The sequence below is a fragment of the Salmo trutta genome, chromosome 3 (assembly GCF_901001165.1).
Source record: "Salmo trutta chromosome 3, fSalTru1.1, whole genome shotgun sequence".
NCBI classification, from domain to species: Eukaryota; Metazoa; Chordata; class Actinopteri; order Salmoniformes; family Salmonidae; genus Salmo; species Salmo trutta.
Window position 1 is genome coordinate 41,551,665 of NC_042959.1, and position 19,991 is coordinate 41,571,655.

Genomic DNA, 19,991 nt, shown 5'->3' on the forward strand with positions numbered 1-19,991 from the left:
AGGTGGGCTCCAATCAAGTTGTTGAAACATCTCAAGGATGATCAATGGAAACAGGATGCACCTGAGCTCAATTTTGAGTCTCATAGCGAAGGGTCTGAATACTTATGTAAATAAGGTGTCTGTTTTTGTTTTTTAATACATTTGCTAACATTTATAAAACCTGTTTTTGCTTTGTCATTATGGGGTATTGTGTGTAGATTTATGATAATTTTTATTTAATCGATTTTAGATTAAGGCAGTAACATAACAAAATGTGGAAAAAGTCAAGGGGTCTGAATACATTCCGAATGCACTGTAGTTTATATCTAGTTTTAGTCGTTTAATAAGTTTACACTGAAAATGTTTTTCCATTTGAAATTATATAAGCAATATACAGTACCAGTCAAAAGTTAATCAGCAAAGCACCATCACACCACCACGCTTCACGGTGGGAACTACACATGCGGAGAGCATCTGTTCACCTAAGCTGCGTGCCACAAAGACACAGTGGTTGGAACCAAAAAACATTCCTGTGGCGGTCCTCATTAAAGCCAGTTTCATCATAGTGGTTGAGGGATTTTGAGAATGCACTTGAAGAAGCTTTCTTTAAATTTTCCGGATTGACTGACCTTCATGTCTTAAAGTAATGATGGACTGTCATTTCCCTTTGCTTATTTGAGCTGTTCTTGCTATAATATGGACTTGGTATTTTACCAAATAGGGCTATCTTCTGTATACCACCTCTGCCTTGTCACAACACAACTGATTGGCTCAAACAAATTAAAACCTCTACAGGATCGGTGTGTCCCCCACGGGACGGTTGAGCTAATGTAGGCTAGCGGGATTAACATGAGGTTGTAAGTAACAAGAACATTTTCCAGGACATAGACATATCTGATATTGGGAGAAAGCTTAAATTCTTGTTAATCTAACTGCACACCAATTCACATCAGCTATTACAGTAAAATAATACCATGCTATTGTTTGAGAGTGCACAGTTATGAACTTGAAAATGTATTAATAAACAAATTAGTGACATTTGGGTAGTCTTGATATAACATTTTGAACAGAAATGCAATGGTTCATTGGATCAGTCTACAACTTTGCACATATACTGCTGCCATCTAGTGGCCAAAATCAAAATTTAGCCTGGGCTGGAATAATACATTATGGCCTTTTTCTTGCATTTACATTTACATTTAAGTCATTTAGCAGACGCTCTTATCCAGAGCGACTTACAAATTGGATGGATTTCAAAGATGATGGTACAAAAAAAACTTTATTATCTTTTACAAGATCTAATGTGTTATATTCTCCTAATTTAACATTTCCACAAACTTCAAAGTGTTTCCTTTCAAACAGTATCAAGAACATACATATCCTTGCTTCAGGTCCTTAGCTACAGGCAGTTAGATTTGGGTATGTCATTTTAGGCGAAAATTGAAAAAAAGGGTCCGACCCTTAAGTTAAGAAGGAAAGAAATTCCACAAATTCACTTTTAACAAGGCGCACCTGTTAATTGAAATGCATTCCAGGTGACTACCTCATGTAGCTGGTTGAGAGAATGCCAAGTGTGCAAAGCTGTCATGAAGGCAAAGGGTGGCTACTTTGAAGAATCTAAATATCTGTTTAATACTTTTTTTTGGTTAGTACATGATTCCATATGTGTTATTTTGTAGTTTTAATGTATTCACTATTATTCTACAATGTAGAAAATAGTACAAATAAAGACAAATCCTTGAATGAGTAGGTGTGTCCAAACTTTTGACTGGTACTGTATATATACACTACCATTCAAAAGTTGGGGTCACTTAGAAATGTCCTTGTTTTTTGAAAGAAAAGCATTTTTGTCCATTTAAGATATCAAATTGATAAATACAGTGTAGACATTGTTAATGTTGTAAATGACTATTGTAGCTGGAAACAGCAGATTTTTTATGTAATATCTACATAGGCGTACAGAGGCCATTATCAGCAACCATCACTCCTGTGTTCCAATGGCACATTGTGTTAGCTAATCCAAGTTTATAATTTTAAAAGGCTAACTGATCATTGACAACAGTGAAGAGGTGACTCCGGGATGCTGGCCTTCTAGGCAGAGTTGCAAAGAAAAAGTAATATCTCAGCCTTCCCAATAAGAAGAAAATATTAAGATGGGCCAAAGAGGACACACTGGACAGAGGAACTCTGCCTAGAAGGCCAGCATCCCAGAGTCGTCTCTTCACTGATGACATTGAGACTGGTGTTTTGCGTGTAATATTTAATGAAGCTGCCAGTTGAGGACTTGTAAGGGGTCTGTTTCTCAAACTAGACACACTAATGTACTTGTCCTCTTGCTCAGTTGTGTACCAAGGCCTCTCACTCCGCTTTCTATTCTGGTTAGAGACAGTTTGCGCTGTTCTGTGAAGGGAGTAGTACACAGCGTTGTACGAGATCTTCAGTTTCTTGGCAATTTTTGATTTGGATAGCATAACTGCGTCTGTCAAACAGGTGCTCCTGTCTGCATCAACAGCCCGCTGCCTCGTCCATGCACTGGCAGATGATGTGCATAGGATCGTTCTAGAGGGGCTTAAATCAGGCTGAACCTTTTGCCCTGGCTTTTGTTGAGTATACTAACAACACCGATGTAGCACAGTTGTTTTGTGTATGTCTGTTATTTTGATGGAAAGGAATTTAAACGAGCTGCTGGCACGGATTCCCCTCGAAGGACACACCACCGGGGACATCATATTCACAAAGCTGGAAGAATTGTTTACGCAGCATGCCTGTCATTCGAAAAAGTGAATATTGTGGTTACCGACTGGGCTCCTTTTATGGTGGGCAGACACGGCCTGGTCAGCAGTTTAAAGGATATTGCCCCCCAAATGAATGGCTTGCACTATCTTATCCATCAGAGTGTGCTGTGTGCCAGACTAAACGATGAGCTAAAAGATGTAATGGATAAAGTAATGCGCATAATCAACTTTGTCAGGGAGACATCAAACTTTATTGGTCACATACACGTGGTTAGCAGATGTTAATGCGAGTGTAGTGAAATGCTTGTGCTTCTAGTCCTGACAGTGCAGTAATATCGAACAAGTCATCTAACAATTCCACAACTACCTAATACACACATCTAAATAAAGGGATGGAATAACAATATACATATAAATATATGGATGAGCAATGACCGAGCGGCATAGGCAAGATGCAATAGATGGTGTAAACGACACTATATACATATGAGATGAGTAATGCAAGATATGTAAACATTATTAAAGTGACTAGTGATCCTTTTATTAAACAACAAATGTTGGTTTGGTTCCAAATAATCCATAGTAATATACAAATAGCGGCGTTTTGTTCGTGCGTTCAAGACACTATCCGAAGGGTGACGCGCCCGGCGCGTTTCGTGACCAAAAAATTCAAAATATTCCATTACCGTACTTCAAAGCATGTCAAACGCTGTTTGAAATCAATTTTTATGCGATTTTTCTCGTAAAATAGCGATAATATTCCGACCGGGAGTCGTTTTCGTTCAAAGACTGAGAAAGTAAAATGGACTCTTCACGTGCACGCGCGCACCCGTCTCATTGTTCTCAGATCGACCACTTACCAAATGCGCTACTGTTTTTCAGCCATTAACTGCAGAGTCATCATTCAACGTTCTGGCGCCTTCTGAGAGCCTATGGGAGCCTTAGAAAGTGTCACGTTACAGCAGAGATCCTTTGTTTTGGATAGAGATGACAAAGAAGGCCAAGAAATGGTCAGAGAGGGCGCTTCCTGTTTGGAATCTTCTCAGGTTTTGGCCTGCCATATGAGTTCTGTTATACTCACAGACACCATTCAAACAGTTTTAGAAACTGTAGGGTGTTTTCTATCCAAATCAAACAATTATATGCATATTCTAGTTACTGGGCAGGAGTAGTAACCAGATTAAATCGGGTGCGTTTTTTATCCGGCCGTGCAAATACTGCCCCCTATCCCCAACAGGTTAACCTCTCTGGGCTAGGTGGGACGTTTGCGTCCCACCCTAGTCAACAGCCAGTGGAATCCCGTGGCGCGATATTCAAATACCTTAGAAATGCTATTACTTCAATTTCTCAAACATATGACTATTTTACAGCATTTTAAAGACAAGACTCTCGTTAATCTAACCACACTGTCCGATTTCAAAAAGGCTTTACAACGAAAGCAAAACATTAAGATTGTCAGCAGAGTACCCAGCCAGAAATAATCAGACACCATTTTTCAAGCTAGCATATGTCACAAAAACCAAAACCACAGCTAAATGCAGCACTAACCTTTGATGATCTTCATCAGATGACACTCCTAGGACATTATGTTATACAATACATGCATGTTTTGTTCAATCAAGTTCATATTTATATCAAAAACCAGCTTTTTACATTAGCATGTGACTAGCATGTGACTAGCATTCCCACCGAACACTTCCGGTGAATTTACTAAATTACTCACGATAAACGTTCACAAAAAACATCAATTATTTTAAGAATTATAGATACAGAACTCCTTTATGCAATCGCGGTGTCCGATTTTAAAATAGCTTTTCGGTGAAAGCACATTTTGCAATATTCTGAGTAGATAGCCCGGCCATCACAGGCTAGCTATTTTGACACCCACCAAGTTTGGTACTCACCAAACTCAGATTTACTATAAGAAAAATTGGATTACCTTTGCTGTTCTTCGTCAGAATGCACTCCCAGGACTTCTACTTAAAGTGGCCAATGATTTCGAGTCTGTATGTAGGCAGCAGCCTCTCTGCGTTAGTAATGGCTGTTTAAGAGTCTGATGGCATGTTTTTCAGTCTCTCGGTCCCAGCATTGATGCACCTGTACTGACCTCACCTTCTGGATGGTAGCGGGGTGAACAGGCAGTGGCTCGGGTGGTTGTTGTCCGTGATGATCTTTTTGGCCTTCCTGTGACATCGGGTGCTGTAGGTGTCTTGGAGGGCAGGTCGTTTTCCCCCTGTGATGCGTTGTGCAGACCGCACCACCCTCTGGAGAGCCTTGCGGTTGTGGGCGGTGCAGTTGCCGTACCAGGCGTTGATACAGCCCGACAGGATGCTCTCAATTGTGCATCTGCAAGAGTTTGTGAGGGTTTTAGGTGACAAGCCACATTTCTTCAGCCTCCTGAGGTTGAAGAGGCGCTGCTGTGCCTTCTTCACCAGACTGTCTGTGAGGTTGGACCATTCCAGTTTGTCCGTGATGTGTACTCCGAGGAACTGCTGCTGTCCTGTCGGTGTGGATAGGGGGGTGCTCCCTCTGCTGTTTCATGAAGTCCACGATCATCTTTTTTGTTTTGTTGAGGTTGATTGAGAGGTTGTTTTCCTGACACCACACTCTGAGTGCCCTCACCTCCTGTCTCGTTGTTGTTGGTAATCAAGCCCACTACTGTTGTCGTCAGCAAACTTGATGATTGAGTTGGAGGTGTGCATGGCCACAGTCATAGGTGAACTGGGAGTACAGGAGGGGGCTGAGCATGCACCCTTGTGGGGCCCCATTGTTGAGGATCAGTGAAGTGGAGATGTTTCCTACCTTCACCACCTGGGGGCGGCCTGTCAGGAAGTCCAGGACCCAATTGCACAGAGCGGGGTTGAGAACCAGGGCCTCAAGCTTAATGATGAGCTTGGAGGGTACTATGGTGTTGAATGCTGAGCTGTAGTCAATGAACAGCATTCTTACATAGGTATTCCACTTGTCCAAATGGGATAGGGCAGTGTGCAGTGGGATGACGATTGCATTGTCTGTGAACCTATTGGGGCGGTATGCAAATTGAAGTGGGTTAGGGTGGCAGGTAAGTTCGAGGTGATTATGATCCTTGACTAGTCTCTCAAAGTACTTCATGATGACAGAAGTGAGTGCTATAGGGCGATAGTCATTTAGTTCAGTTTCCTTAAGCCTTCTTGTGTACAGGAACAATGGTGGCCATCTTGAAGCATGTGTGGACAGCAGACTGGGATAGGGAGAGATTGAATATGTCCGTAAACACACCAGTTTAGTTTGTTTAGTTTGTCTGGAAGCAAGCACCCAACACCGTCTTTTCCGCAAGCTTGTGACAGAATCGCTGGCTGAGTAAAGGAAAAGCGCTGGAGTGGTTCTGTGAGCTGCATGACCAGATTGTCGGTTTTCTCAGGAAAAAGATAAATATGTGAAGCAGCTGACCACCTTCGCATCTGGAAAATTAGGATTTCCTCTCTGTTCTTTTTGGGCTGACCTGTTCTGTCACTTTAAACGGGTTAAATCTGCAGTCACAAGGAAGAGGGAAAACAGTCGCGGACATGGTGGAAAAACTTGAGGCCTTTACTAGGAAGCTTAGGGAGTTCGATTTTGACACTTCATCTGGAAGGCTGCGCTTACACACGTTGAAGAATCAGGAGTGCCATGTCCCTGAGTGCGTTTTCAGTGGCAAGCTCAGAGGAATACAGCACAATAAAGAAACTTGCATTTTATGTGCTAACAATGTTTGGATCAACTTACACCTGCGAGTCTTCCTTTTCCTCTATGAGCACAATCTAGACTCACGACAGAAACTGGATTCCACACGTCAATCGAGGACAGCCTGCGCATCAAAATCACATCCAACAAGATCGTGTCCAAGGATAAATGCAACTTTTCCCATTGAGTAAGTAACTTAGTAGCCTATATGACTTAGCAAATACTAAGTACTTATCCAAGGCTATTTAGGTCTCATGCTGACAGTATTTTCTGTTCTGTCATTACAGGAGCAGGCTATCCCGAGACTCCTGATAGACATTCAGACACAGACATTTGCAGACGTCACCTTTTTTTCTTTACATTATTGTTTTATGTAGGATGCTACATTTTTGTCCAGTTGCCATTGTAAGCAGACCCAATTGGAAAAACAAAAAAAGCCTACCTCAGCCAAGTTATTTTATGTAAGGCTCGGAAGAAATAGGCTGCAAATAAGCTCTCTCGTTTATAAAGTCAAATTCAAATGAAGATTATCTATTCCTGTGCGCCACTTGCATAACAAGTTAGCTAGGTTATAATTTCAACACCAGGCGCTGTTCACCTATTGATTGCGCTGTGGTCGCAGCTTTACGTTTCAGCACCACAAAATGGTCCATTGACTGTCTCTTCTCTTCAATGTTAAAATCCTTCTTTTTGCATCGCGGGTCTGATGGGGGTGTGTCGGATAAGGTGGAGGTGATATTATCCATAACTAGCCTCTCAAAGCACTTCATGATGATGTAAGTACTACTGGGCGATAGTCATTTCGTTCAGTTACCTTCACTTTCTTGGGTACAGGAACAATAGTGGACATCTTGAAGCAAGTCTGGACAACAGACTGGGATAGGGAAAGATTGAATATGTCTGTAAACACACCAGCCAGCTGGTCTGCACATGTTCTGGGTGTATTGCTACACCATCCAAAGCCTAATTAATAACTTCACCATGCTCAAAGGGATATTCAGTGTTTGCCTTGTAAAAAATTGGTGCCCTTCTTTGCATCATGTCTCGCTCCATCCACCAACGCCACGTTGCACCACAGACTGTCCAGGAGTTGGCGGATGCTTTAGTTCAGGTCTGGGAGGAGATCCCTCAGGAGACCATCCGCCACCTCATCAGGAGCATGCCCAGGCGTTGTAGGGAGGTCATACAGGCACGTGGAGGCCACACACACTACTGAGCCTCATTTTGACTTGTTTTAAGGACATTACATCAAAGTTGGATCAGCCTGTAGTGTGGTTTTCCACTTTAATTTTGAGTGTGACTCCAAATCCAGACCTCCATGGGTTGATAAATTGGATTTCCATTGATTATTTTTGTGTGATTTTGTTGTCAGCACATTCAACTATGTAAAGAAAAAAGTATTTAATAAGATTATTTCTTTCATTCAGATCTAGGATGTGTTGTTTAAGTGTTCCCTTTATTTTTTTGAGCAGTATATTTGGAAATACTCTCAAAGTATTTGAAAATACACTGACTCAAATACACTCCCATGCATTTAACCCAGGTATTTGAAAATAGTATTTGAAATAAGTATTTGGAAATACTCTACCAAATTGTAATTGAGAGTATTTTTTTTTTTTTTTTTTTTACAAATCACCATTCAAATACTCAAATAAAAGTAATTGTTTTAATCTGTGTATTTGAAAATACTCAAAAACACAGAAAAAGTATTTTTAAATACCAGATACTCAAATACACATGTATTTGAACCCAGGTCTGGTATATTGCCCCATAGGCTAAGTCATGTGTTAAGTGCGAGTGTCCGCATTCATGTTTGACTTTGCATGCTGTGGTTGCTTCATACACATTAGGCAGTGTGTGATTTAGACTTGGCATGGCTCCTAATAACGGAAGGGTGTGTTCTACAGGGTGTGAGGTTTAAAGATAAATGTTAACACCATATCTGACAGCTGTCGGCAGTTTGTGTCTTTATTGCAACTACTCTTATTTCCCAGGCAGTGTCAGCATTTTCTGCTTGATGGGCCTCTGTAGACTACTAGTTTGCTTTTTCTTCTGGTGAGAATTGCACAGAGATTACAACGAGAGAGAGTTAATTGTCTGTGGTTTATGAGGAATTTGGTCTTGTCCGATCCCCATTGGCGAGGCCTTGCAAGTGTATCAAAACTCAAGGAAGGAAGTGTGCAGAGAGGACGAGTCACACGGGTAACTTAGTGCAGAGGAACTCTACTGTCTACTTTCACTGTCTTTGTCTGTCTGTCTGGGCTTGTTTGGGTTGTAAAATCAGAACCACTTCACAAAGAAGCCCCTGTTGTGGAAGGTCTGTATTTGTTTGTCTCACCCTTTACCGTGTGTGTGCATGAAGTGACAAGGGTGCTGGTTTCTTGGTATCATTAATTGCAAGATCTGCCATTGATATCTATCTCGGTGAAGAATTCTCTCAATTCCATTCAAAGGGCTTTATTGGCATGAGAAACATACTGTATGTTTACATTGCCAAAGCAAGTGAATCTATAATAAACAAAAGTAAAATAAACAATCCGAAAAGAAGGGTAAATATTAAACTCACAAAAGTTTCAAAAGAGTAGAGACATTTCAAATGTTATATTATGGCTATGTATGGAGTTGTAACAATGTACAAAAGGGAAAAATAAATAAACAGAAATATGGGTTACATTTATAATGGTGTTTTGTGTTTTACTGGTTTCCCTTTTTCTTGTGGCAACAGGTCACACATCTTGCTGCTGTGATGGCACACTGTGGTATTTCAGCAAATAGACATGGGAATTTATTTTTAAAAAATGGATTTGTTTTTGAATTTATACAAATTTGATTTGTTTTCGAATTCTTTGTAGATCGGTGTAATCTGAGGGAAATATGTGTCTCTAATATGATCGTACATTTGTTAGGAAGTGCAGCTCGGTTTCCACCTCATTTTGTGTGCAGTGAGCACATAGCCCACAAAATGAGGTGGAAACCGAGCTGCACTTCCTAGAGCCAGGTCTGCCTACGGTGGCCTCTCAATAGCAGGGCTATGCTCACTGAATCTGGGTCTAGTTGTGTTGCTGTCCTGGGGCTCTGTGTGGTCTGTTTGTGAACAGAGCCCCAGGACCTGCTTGCTGAGGGGACTCTTCTCTAGGTTAATCTCTCTATAGGTGATGGTTTTGTTATGGAAAGTTTGGTATTGATACACCATCCAATTAATAATTAATAACTTCGCCATCCTCAAAGGGATATTCAATGTCAGCTTTTTAAAATTTATTTAAAAAAAATTAACCAATCTACCAATAGGTGCCCTTTGCGAGGCATTGGGAAATCTTGGTCAGTGGTCTTGGTGGTTGAAATTCACTTCTCGACTGAGGGACCTTACCATTATCTGTATGTGTGGGGCACAGAGATGTAATCATTTTAAAATAATGTTAAACACTATTATTGCACACATATAACTTATTATGTGACTTAAGAACATTTTTACTCCTGAACTTATTTAGGCTTACCATAACAAAGGGGTTGAATACTTATTGACTCAAGACATTTCAGCTTTTCATTTTTTAGTTACCTGTGGTGCTGATGTTTAAGCTGAGGCAGGTATAGTTTGTTGTGTGCTCTAGGTCAACGGTGTCTAGATGGAATTTGTATATGTAGTCCTGGCAACACTCTTTCTCCCTCTGTCTCTCATCCTTCCCTATGAAGGCAGGGCAGTAACATAGTGTAACACCACTCCAGCTGTGTTGTTGTTAGAGGCATCACTTGATCAGTGGCTGTTTATGTCATGATATTGATTAAGTCGCTGCTCTTTCCTGGTTTGTTATGTGTTATTGTGTATTACCAAACAGTCATGGGGTCAATTTGATGCTACTTCCTGAGTCTGACATTCATTGTTTCCTGCCAGGCTGCATTTGAATCAATGAAGGAAATAATGAATTACATAACTTGAATGAATATATTGATCTCTAGACTAGAGGATAAATTGCATTTGTTTGATTCCTTAAGATCCTATTTTAACTTTTTTTTTTACACTCCCCCTATCTCTTTCTCTCTGGGGACAGCAGTGCAACCCAAGACCCTCGGTTGCCTTTCAGACGGTAGCGAGGGAACAGCCATGCACCCCATGCCAGGACAGCCGCCTGGCCAACGGGGACGCAAGCCAGGCTGCAGGAAAGCCAAGCTGACAGGGCCCTGGGGCCAGAAGGGTGCCGGAGTAGGACCACAGGCCCCCCCGCCCGGAAAGGGACTGGAGCCTATCAAGGTTCCCAAGAAGAGAGGCCCCAAACCGGGGAATAAGGTACAGACCAAGGACCCGGGTTGGGGAGTCATGGTTGGGGAGGGTGGGAGGGGTAGGGTTGGATGTTTCATCCTGTGTCGCAGCATCCAAATACTCTTTTATAATAACGACCTTATTGGTCAAAAGTTGAACTAAAGTCAAGAATTCACTTCTATTCTAATTCCACTGCTACTGAGAAAAGTAATGTTGCCCTCCAATTGACAACTAGAGTGGTTGACTTAAGTGTCCTCTCACTCCTCCTCTGTGTTTAGTTGGGCTGGGCGAAGAGAGAAGGCTGGCTGGAGGGTGCCATGGCAGGCCCAGGGCGACCTGTGTCCCGGCCCAGAGGGAGGCTGCCAGCCAACTGGGCCCAGAGGATGGCCCTGCAGGAGGGACAAGTGGAGTCTGTCAAGATCCCCAAAAAGAGAGGGCCCAAGCCCGGCAGCAAGGTAACCAAACACACACACAATTATATTTTAAGGTTTTTATGGATGAGCGCATACCACCCCACTAAACATTGTGTATGTGTGTCTGTGTGAACAGAGAAAACAGCGGGTGGTGTCCAACCCCGTGCCCGTTTCCCCCAACAGCAGTATGCCAGAGCCAGACACCAGCACGGTGCCCCTGGACAACGCCACCATCCCCAGCACCGCCTTGCATGCTGCCACAGGTACACACACACAAAGTAGTACTTCATCACTGCAATTAATACTCATATGGATTTCTGTGGAGCGCAATGCAACTTTTATTATGAATACTTGTATGCCCTCGGACATCCTTGTGAGTCAATTATCGATGAAAATGTAGTATTTGTTAAATATGTTTGGAGCATTAAGTCGAATCTGCCTTTTTCAGCCGGAGTGGTATACATGCTGAATGTTTGATGCCTCTGTGTTCGTGACTGCCTGCATCTACCTACGTGTCCCACAGTGTGTGTATACCTGAACAAGTATGGGAAGGTGGGACCCCACTTGGATGGGCGGCGGGTGCAGCAGCTGCCCGACCACTTTGGCCCAGGCCGGGCTTCCTCGGTGCTACAGCAGTGTGTCCAGGCCTGTGTGGACTGTGCCCACAACCAGAGCTCTGTCTTCTCCTGCCTCAAGCCAGGTCACGGAGGAGAGGTCATATCAGGTAAGGTCTGGGACTTGTACCTGCTTTCTGTATGTGCTATTTTCTCTATACACTTTATTAGAAGTTTGGTTATAGAGATAATCAAATAGTCTTTGCATTTCCTTAAAAAATATGATTTTTCCTTCATTTATTTCAAGCCTCCCTGTGCACTACATCAGGACCAGTTGTTAAAACAGACTGGTAGATCCATTTTTTCCTGAAATTGATCAAACCAAAGCTCTATATCTCCTCTTCACTTGGCATTGCTGCTACATGTGAGGAACCGTATTGGCTATCTGAGCCTAACCCTTGCCCTCTGTGTCCCATGCAGCCCACTTTGACCAGCAGCACCATACCCTCACCCTGCCCACGGTCAACAACGTCACATACATCCTGCACTTCCTGGAGAAACTCTGTCACAACCTCTACTGTGACCCTCTGTTTGGGAGCCAGCCCATCCCCAGAGGGGGCCTGCATTACAACAGCTACGCCTACCCAGGTCAACACACACACACATACATACACACACTGTGCTGGGGCATAACCTTGGCTTTTCTGTTGATTCAGGACAAAAAAGGGTTGTCTTTCTTTTTGGCCTTTTCAACATTGTAACAGTGTCGATTTGAGTCCAGTATGTATGTATTTACTTTTCACTCCTCACTGTTTCTCTTTTCTGATACGACTCCCTTCAGAAAGGAGAAGTTTTAGGGAGGGCCTCACGACGGGTCCAGGAAGAGGCTCCAAGCGGTTCCTTCAAGAATCCTACTACAGCCCCCTCCCCCACAAGCTGGGGGGAGGGGGCTGCCTCTCCTCAGAAGGTACAGCTCCTTAGGAAATCCTTAACACTTCATTTAAAATAACTTGGTTGATAAAAATAGAAACATGCACCTCTAATGGGACAAACAAAAGGAAAACATTTGTGTACAAACAAAAACTCTTATTTTAGGGTGTAGCTAGGACTGTGGAGTTCAGCCAGTTTTTGTATTGCAAAAGTCTACCGGTCTCACGGTAATTGACTGTTAATTAACAGAAACACGTTTAGCATCTCCAGCTAGGCCTCCACGAATACAAGCTGCATACAAGCCACATACAAGCTGCTGATGAGCATGCCTTTGGAACATCTACATTTAAAAAATGTAGATGTTCCAAAGGCTCGTGCATCAGCAGCTAGTATCTTGTCAGCTAAGTGAACAAGCCTACAGCATGGAGCATAGCCAGATAACATACAGTATGCCAACTCACATTCTATCCTTCTGAAATATATTTTCTTCAAATCATAATGTTTCTTTAGACCTGACTAAAATAAATAATGGATTTTTTGTGATGGTGTATACTAAATTGAATATACACCATCACAAAAAATCCATTATTTATTTTAGTTAGGTCTAAAGAAACATAATATGAAGAAAATGTATTTCAGAAGAACAGAATGTGAGTTGGCATACTGTATGTTATCTGGCTGTGCTCCATGCCATAGGCTGTAGGCTTGTTCATTTAGCTGTCAAGATATGCTTATAAATCCCGTGCCATTATTTTGTATTATATGATTTTATATAATTCAACTTAGCTAAATTAAATAGAAAGGATATTTTTCCCATTCCAGAGTGGTTATGTTGAGCGTAAAAGTGAACCTTTGAAACAGGTCCTATATGCTAGGTTTAGAGTTATTTGGCAACTGTAGTTGTGAATGATACAAACCTTAGAATGTCTTACAAATCAAAACATATGGGCTGCATGATGTGACTATAGGCTGTTATGATTTGAGAAAGTCGTACAAAAAAGCTTGCACTGTTTCTTGCCTCTGGCTGCACAGCTGTTCTCTCATAAAGTGATCATATTTTTACCCATCAGACAATTCTCAATTTAATCTTGTCTTTACTAATATGTACAATTTGTTTAGATTTAGAATGGCTCATTATCAAATGGGCAGGGGAAAAAGTACATGTCATCTGCATGCACTCGAATAGCGAATGGAGGCCGTGCACTTTCCCACCAATACGTTTTTCAATGATGCCTGGTAGACTACTTCAGTTTTATAGCAGAGGCAAGCAAAATCTGTTTGGGAACATTGATGGTAACATGTTTTCACAACAAAACATATTTCACTAAACTGTTGACAGCCCCTCTGCACATTTGAGAAATGAATAAATGAGAGAGGGGAGGAGGTGGAATCGGATGGTAGTCTGTATAGCGAAAGGTAATGTCACCCAATTAGTTATGAAAATATAAAAATTCCCTATTAACTGGATAATCAAATACAAATTCACTATAATTGTAGGCTTATCTGTAAACAGCCCTGCACAACCCACAGCATCACCTAGGGCTATATATTCTCCCAGACTCGTGGATAGACATTTTGGAGCATAGCATAAGGTAACCAGTCCATCCAGTATGCATAATAATACAGTCCACACTCAAAGGCGATTACTCAAATTTGTATAGGCTAGACCAATTATGTTTTTTTGCCATGTGTAATATGTGGTAGGCTATGTATTGTGTAACGGCACAATCATCATTTTAATTCAGGTATTTTTCGGGCTTGGGCTCAAACTAATGCATAAGCTCTAAAATGCGTATTGGTGTTTTGAATGAATCATCACCTTAGAAGCGCTGTCCATTTTGTTATGTTAGGCTTTGAAACAACATCCACAACAACAATGTTTTACACTCAGTTTCAACCTGCTGTTGAACTTCTTTCTTCAAATTGATCATCACAGTGAGGTGAGTTTTAAAAGCACAATACTGTTCTGATAGTAAGTGTTTGATGTGATTTTCGATATCATTTGCATTGATGTCAGAGTGGTTAGAGGGACAATAGAGCCCTGTGTACCAGGCCATTAGGACATAAGAGATTACCAAGACTCAACAGTCGCATGGAATTTTACTGCGATCAGACCTCAAGACTGCCGGTGTAGCGGTAATACGGTCACCGCAACAGCCCTAGGTGTAGCCAGTCATGTCCCACTAAGCAAACTTTTTGACTACAGTTAAACTACAGGCTATAGGTGTGTCACTTGGGCCTTGTCATTGACTCTCCATGTTGTTCCAGGTGAGCCCTTCCTCATGGAGAATGGTGTAGGGGGGTCGGAGCACTTAAAGAAGAGCCCCCTGTCCCCGGGCTCGACAGGGCAGCCTCTGGGCCTGCGGTTCCCCACCAAGTTGCTACATCTCAACTCTTCAGGTAGGGGATCATCTTTAATGCAGTGCATGTCATTAAAGGCAAAAATGATATTGTCCAGTGGATTTTTCATTTTTAGCCAAGCTAATTGATGGATTGTGTATGGCTTTACGGTAACACTTTAGATGGAGTTGCTCGTCATTCCATAATAACAAACCCCACTGGTGATTGGTGACTAATGTTCCTCTGTATCTCTACCCTGACCCGCCATCCGACACAGGCTCTGAGCGTTTCAGAGAGAGCCCCCGGCCCAGTGGCCAGGACCCCAACCTGTGGACGGTGGAGGACGTCATGCAGTTCATCAGAGACATAGACCCCCTACTGGCCCCCCACGCAGATCTCTTCAGAAAACACGTATGTATCTACAGAATTGAATAGAACAGTAGTATCCTATTGCATCTCTATGTACATGTCAGCCTGACAGCACAATCAGCATAGAAGGACACTTATACAGTGCATTCGGAAAGTATTCACCCCCCTTGACTTTTTCCACATTTTGCCTTATTCTAAAATGTATTAATCTTTTTTCCCTCTCATCAAGCTACACACAATACTCCATAATGACAAAGCAAGAACAGGTTTTTATGAACATTTTCCAAATTCATTTTTTTTTTTTTATGAATTTACATAAGTATTCAGACCCTTTACTCAGTACTCAAGTCTTCTTGGGTATGACGCTACAAGCTTGACACACCTGTATTTAGGGAGTTTCTCCCATTCTTCTCTGCAGATCCTCTCAAGCTCTGTCAGGTTGGATGGGGAGCGTCGCGGCACAGCTATTTTTAGGTCTCTCCAGAGATGTTCGATTGGGTTCAAGTCTGGGCTCTCGCTGGGCCACTCAAGGACATTCAGAGACTTGTCCCGAAGCCACTCCTGAGTCTTGGTGGTTCCAAACTTCTTTCATTTAAGATGGATGGAGGCCACTGTGTTCTTGGGGACCTTCATGCTGCAAAATTTCTTTGGTAATCGTTCCCAGATCTGTGCCTTGACACAATCCTGTCTTGGAGCTCTACGGACAATTCCTTTGACCTCATAGCTTGGTTTTTGCTCTGACATGCACTGTCAACTGTGGGACCTTATATAGACAGGTGTGTGCCTTTCCAAATCATGTCCAATCAATTGAATTTACCACAGGTGGACTCCAATGAAGTTGTAGAAACATCTCAAGGATGATCAATGGAAACAGGATGCACCTGAGCTCAATTTTGAGTTTCATAGCAAAGGGTCTGAATACTTATGTAAATAAGGTATTTCTGTTTTTGTTTTTTAATACATTTGCAAACATTTATAAAAGCTGTTTTTGCTTTGTCATTATGGGGTATTGTGTGTAGATTGATGAGGGAAAAAATAATTTAATCCCTTCTAGAGTAAGGCTGTAACGTGGAAAAAGTCAAGGGGTGTGAATACTTTCCGAATGAACTGTATGTTATGCCATTGTTTTTAGTGGAAGGAGTTTTTTATTCTTAAGTTTTTTGTTGAGTTTATAACCTCCATAGCAAATTCAAATATTATCCCACTCCTATGTGTTGCAGGAGATTGATGGCAAAGCCCTCCTGTTACTACGCAGCGACATGATGATGAAATACATGGGCTTGAAGCTCGGGCCTGCCCTCAAACTCACATTCCACATCGACAGGTTCAAACATGGACGCCCTTATTGAGCTCGTCAGCGTCCCCCCCACCCCGCAACCCTGCTACTACTACTCACCCCCCCACAGGATATAATGCACTGCGTACTACTGGACTGACCATCACATGTAGCTTCCGCCACTCGGCTATGATACCTAGTGTCATATCCCCCTCCCTTTCTCTGCCGCATCTAAGAAGCCCTGTGGCGAACTTCTGTTATTTAGATTTTATTTCTGTTGTGTGGCACAATCCAGCCCAAGGCAGCATGGGATATGCAGACTGACTGACTCGCCCACATATCCTCCTCATCCATCATGTTACTCGCCTGTTTTTCTATTGAATATTCTCTTACAACAACCGCTACCAATGATGCCCTCCCTGTGTGTAGCCATTTTTTACTGTAATGGCCATTTTAGGCCAGAGTTTTTATTACATTCTTTCTTTTTGTTTGATCAAGTGCATTTCCTTTTTGTACCCTCCCTGAAAATAAGGACTTGCATTAAGCCGTTTTGTATTAAATATGTATACTGAACAAAAATATAAATGCAACATGTAAAGTGTTGGTCCCATGTTTCATGGGCTGAAATAAAAGATCCCATAAATGTTCCATACGCACAAAAGCTTATTTCTCTCAAATCCTTTTTAGTGAGCATTTTTAATTTGCCAAGATAATCTATCCAGGTGTAGCATATCAAGAAGCTGATTAAACAGCATGATCATTACACAGGTGCACCTTGTGCTGGGGACAATAAAGGCAACTCTAAGATGCACTGTTTTGCCACAGATGTCTCGTTTTGAGGGAGCGTTCAATTGGCATGCTGACTGCAGGAATGTCCACCTATAGCTGTTGCCAGATAATTTAATGTTCATTTCTCTACCATACGCCGCCGCCGTCATTTTAGAGAATTTGTCAGTACGTCCAACCGGCCTCACAACCGCAGACCACGTGTAACCACACCAGCCCAGGACCTCCACATCTGACTTCTTCACCTGTGGGATCGTCTGCGACCAGCCACCCGGACAGCTGATGAAACTGTGGGTTTACACAACTGAAGAATTTCTGCACATTCTGTCAGAAACCGTCTCAGGGAAGCTCATCTTTGTGCTCATCGTCCTCACCAGTGTCTTCACCTGACAGCAGTTATGCACCGTATCTGACTTCAGTAGGCAAATGCTCACCTTTGATGGTCACTAGCACGCTGGACAAGTGTGCTCTTCACAGATGAATCCCAGGTTTCAACTGTACCGGGCAGATGGCAGATAGCGTGTGTGGTGTCATGTGGGCGAGCGGTTTGCTGATGTCATTGTGAACAGAGTGCCCCATGGTAGCATTGGGGTTAGGGTATGGACAGGCATAAGCTACAGACAACGAACACAATTGCATTTTATCGTGACGAAAGGCCCATTGTCGTGCCATTCATCCGCTGTCATGATAATGCACGGCCCCATGTCGCAAAGATATGTACACAGTTCCTGGAAGATGAAAATGTCCCAGTTCTTCCATGGCCTGCATACTCACCAGACATGTCACCCATTGAGCCTGTTTGGGATGCTCTGGATTGACGTGTACGACACAGTGTTCCAGTTCCCACCAATATCCAGCAACTTCGCACAGCCATTGAAGAGTGGGACAACATTCCACAGACCATAATCAACAGCTTGATCAGCTCTTTGCAAAGGAGATGTCTCGCGTTGCATGAGGCAAATGGTGGTCACACCAGATACTGACTGGTTTTCTGATCCACGCCCCTACCTTTTTTTTTAAAGCTATCTGTATTGCCAGTCATGTGTAATCTATAGATTAGGGATTTCCTTTATATGAACTGTAAAGTCTTTGAAATTGTTGCATGTTGCATTTATATTTTTGTTCAGTGTAATTAATTCCAGAAAAAAAACACTAGGTTTCTCCCAGCTGTTTGGGAGTTGTTGTTTGGAGGCATGGTTTTCAAGCAGTATGACACACTACATTATCAAAACACATTATACTGTGCTGAAGAAATACTGACATGATAAACTTGCTTTTATCTTGTTATGGATGTTTACAATGACTGTCGTTATTTGTACTTTTTACATTTTTATACTATATTATTAGAGTTGAGAGCTTTATCATACGCATTAATGTTCAATAAATATATAATAAATGTTGGTATCTGTCAGTCATACTTTCTTAATTTGTAAACAGTATTGGCATAGCATTAACTTATTTAGCCAACATCCAAATAGCGGTTTTTGGGCAGTGTTGGAGTTGGAACTGTGTTAGAGCTGTCAAATCCACAAGCGGCTCCTGGCAATATACCTAAAGCGGACATTGCCATTAAGATAAATCCCCATTAAGCCTTTTTTTTTTTTACAAGTTCGAACACTGGAATGTGAGGATTATAGGCTGATAGAAGTCCTCATTTTGTTTAATGATTTTCATTTGGAGTGTAATTTCTATATGGCCTACACTTTCTGGTTCTGAACTTCTAACACAAGTGGGATGGGTGTGTCTTCATGAAAATGATCAAGAACAGCTGCTCACCGATTTGACATCTCCACACAGTTACACCTTGATTTTCGACATTAATACTTGATCTGATTGAATCTAGGCCAAAGTCTCAAGATGAGTGAATAGCATGAAGAGTTATGCAGTAATTGTTTTTGTACATTTTCAGTTTTGGTATAGTGGCTCAAGATTGAGTAAATATTGCTCCAGGAAATGTTTGATGGACGACAGTTGACCGACAGAGGGCAGGTGAGTTCCATCCATCCAGATTTACTCAGTCCTGTCTTCTCGATTCCTCTCCTTGAGGCTCAGGCACATGTTCTGCCATGAGTCATTTAGTCTGAATTGGAGACCCAATTTAACTCACAATCATATTGGACATACTATTTGCATATTTGTTTTTCCTTTGAGGTGTAACAAGTGATGCTACAAGTTAATTAGCCCATATGTTGCGTAACACCTGGGTGCTTATTGAATTTAGTACCTCTTTTCTGACTGGTGAGCTAGATTCTCCAAAGCAAATTGTAACATAATTCTTACATCAAAGTTAGCCTATTATTTTCACGTTTCCCTGACTAAATAGCTAGAAAAGTGATAATCATTTGAAGTGATAGTTATTCCAATGAATTAAAGTGTGAATGAGAGTTAGGCCTGTATGCATGAAGTATCGATTGCAGCAGAAGCATTAAAAGTACAGATGTAACCACATCCTCACTGCAAAAACAGGAAAGTGCATGTGAGGGTTAACTGACCAAACCCACTGATCAGTGCCGATTAGGGAGGTTTGTGTATGTGCATGCGTGTCAGTTAGACTTGTTCCTGTGTGTGTATCTGTGTGCCTGTGTGCAAGACAATTATGACAAGATCAAGGGTATAGGCTATATTTGTTGATGTCTAGTAGTAGCCACGGTG

General features: G+C 41.9%; 1 protein-coding gene across 6 annotated transcripts in view; it reads left to right on the forward strand.

Annotated features, from left to right (window-relative positions):
* The window catches only part of LOC115175193 (polycomb protein SCMH1), a 49,701-nt gene extending 32,500 nt beyond the window's left edge, over positions 1 to 17,201 (forward strand). For 5 of the 6 annotated variants that reach the window (XM_029734444.1, XM_029734456.1, XM_029734453.1 and 2 more), the window contains 9 exons: positions 10,463 to 10,698; positions 10,950 to 11,126; positions 11,221 to 11,347; positions 11,608 to 11,808; positions 12,119 to 12,286; positions 12,480 to 12,605; positions 14,837 to 14,968; positions 15,186 to 15,319; positions 16,498 to 17,201. In XM_029734444.1, coding sequence (XP_029590304.1) covers positions 10,463 to 10,698; positions 10,950 to 11,126; positions 11,221 to 11,347; positions 11,608 to 11,808; positions 12,119 to 12,286; positions 12,480 to 12,605; positions 14,837 to 14,968; positions 15,186 to 15,319; positions 16,498 to 16,626 — 1,430 coding nt within the window. In that variant the 3' untranslated portion in view covers positions 16,627 to 17,201. The remainder of the gene's footprint in view (positions 1 to 10,462; positions 10,699 to 10,949; positions 11,127 to 11,220; positions 11,348 to 11,607; positions 11,809 to 12,118; positions 12,287 to 12,479; positions 12,606 to 14,836; positions 14,969 to 15,185; positions 15,320 to 16,497) is intronic. The other variant, XM_029734468.1, reaches the window with a different exon arrangement.
* The last annotated feature ends 2,790 nt before the right edge of the window (positions 17,202 to 19,991 follow it).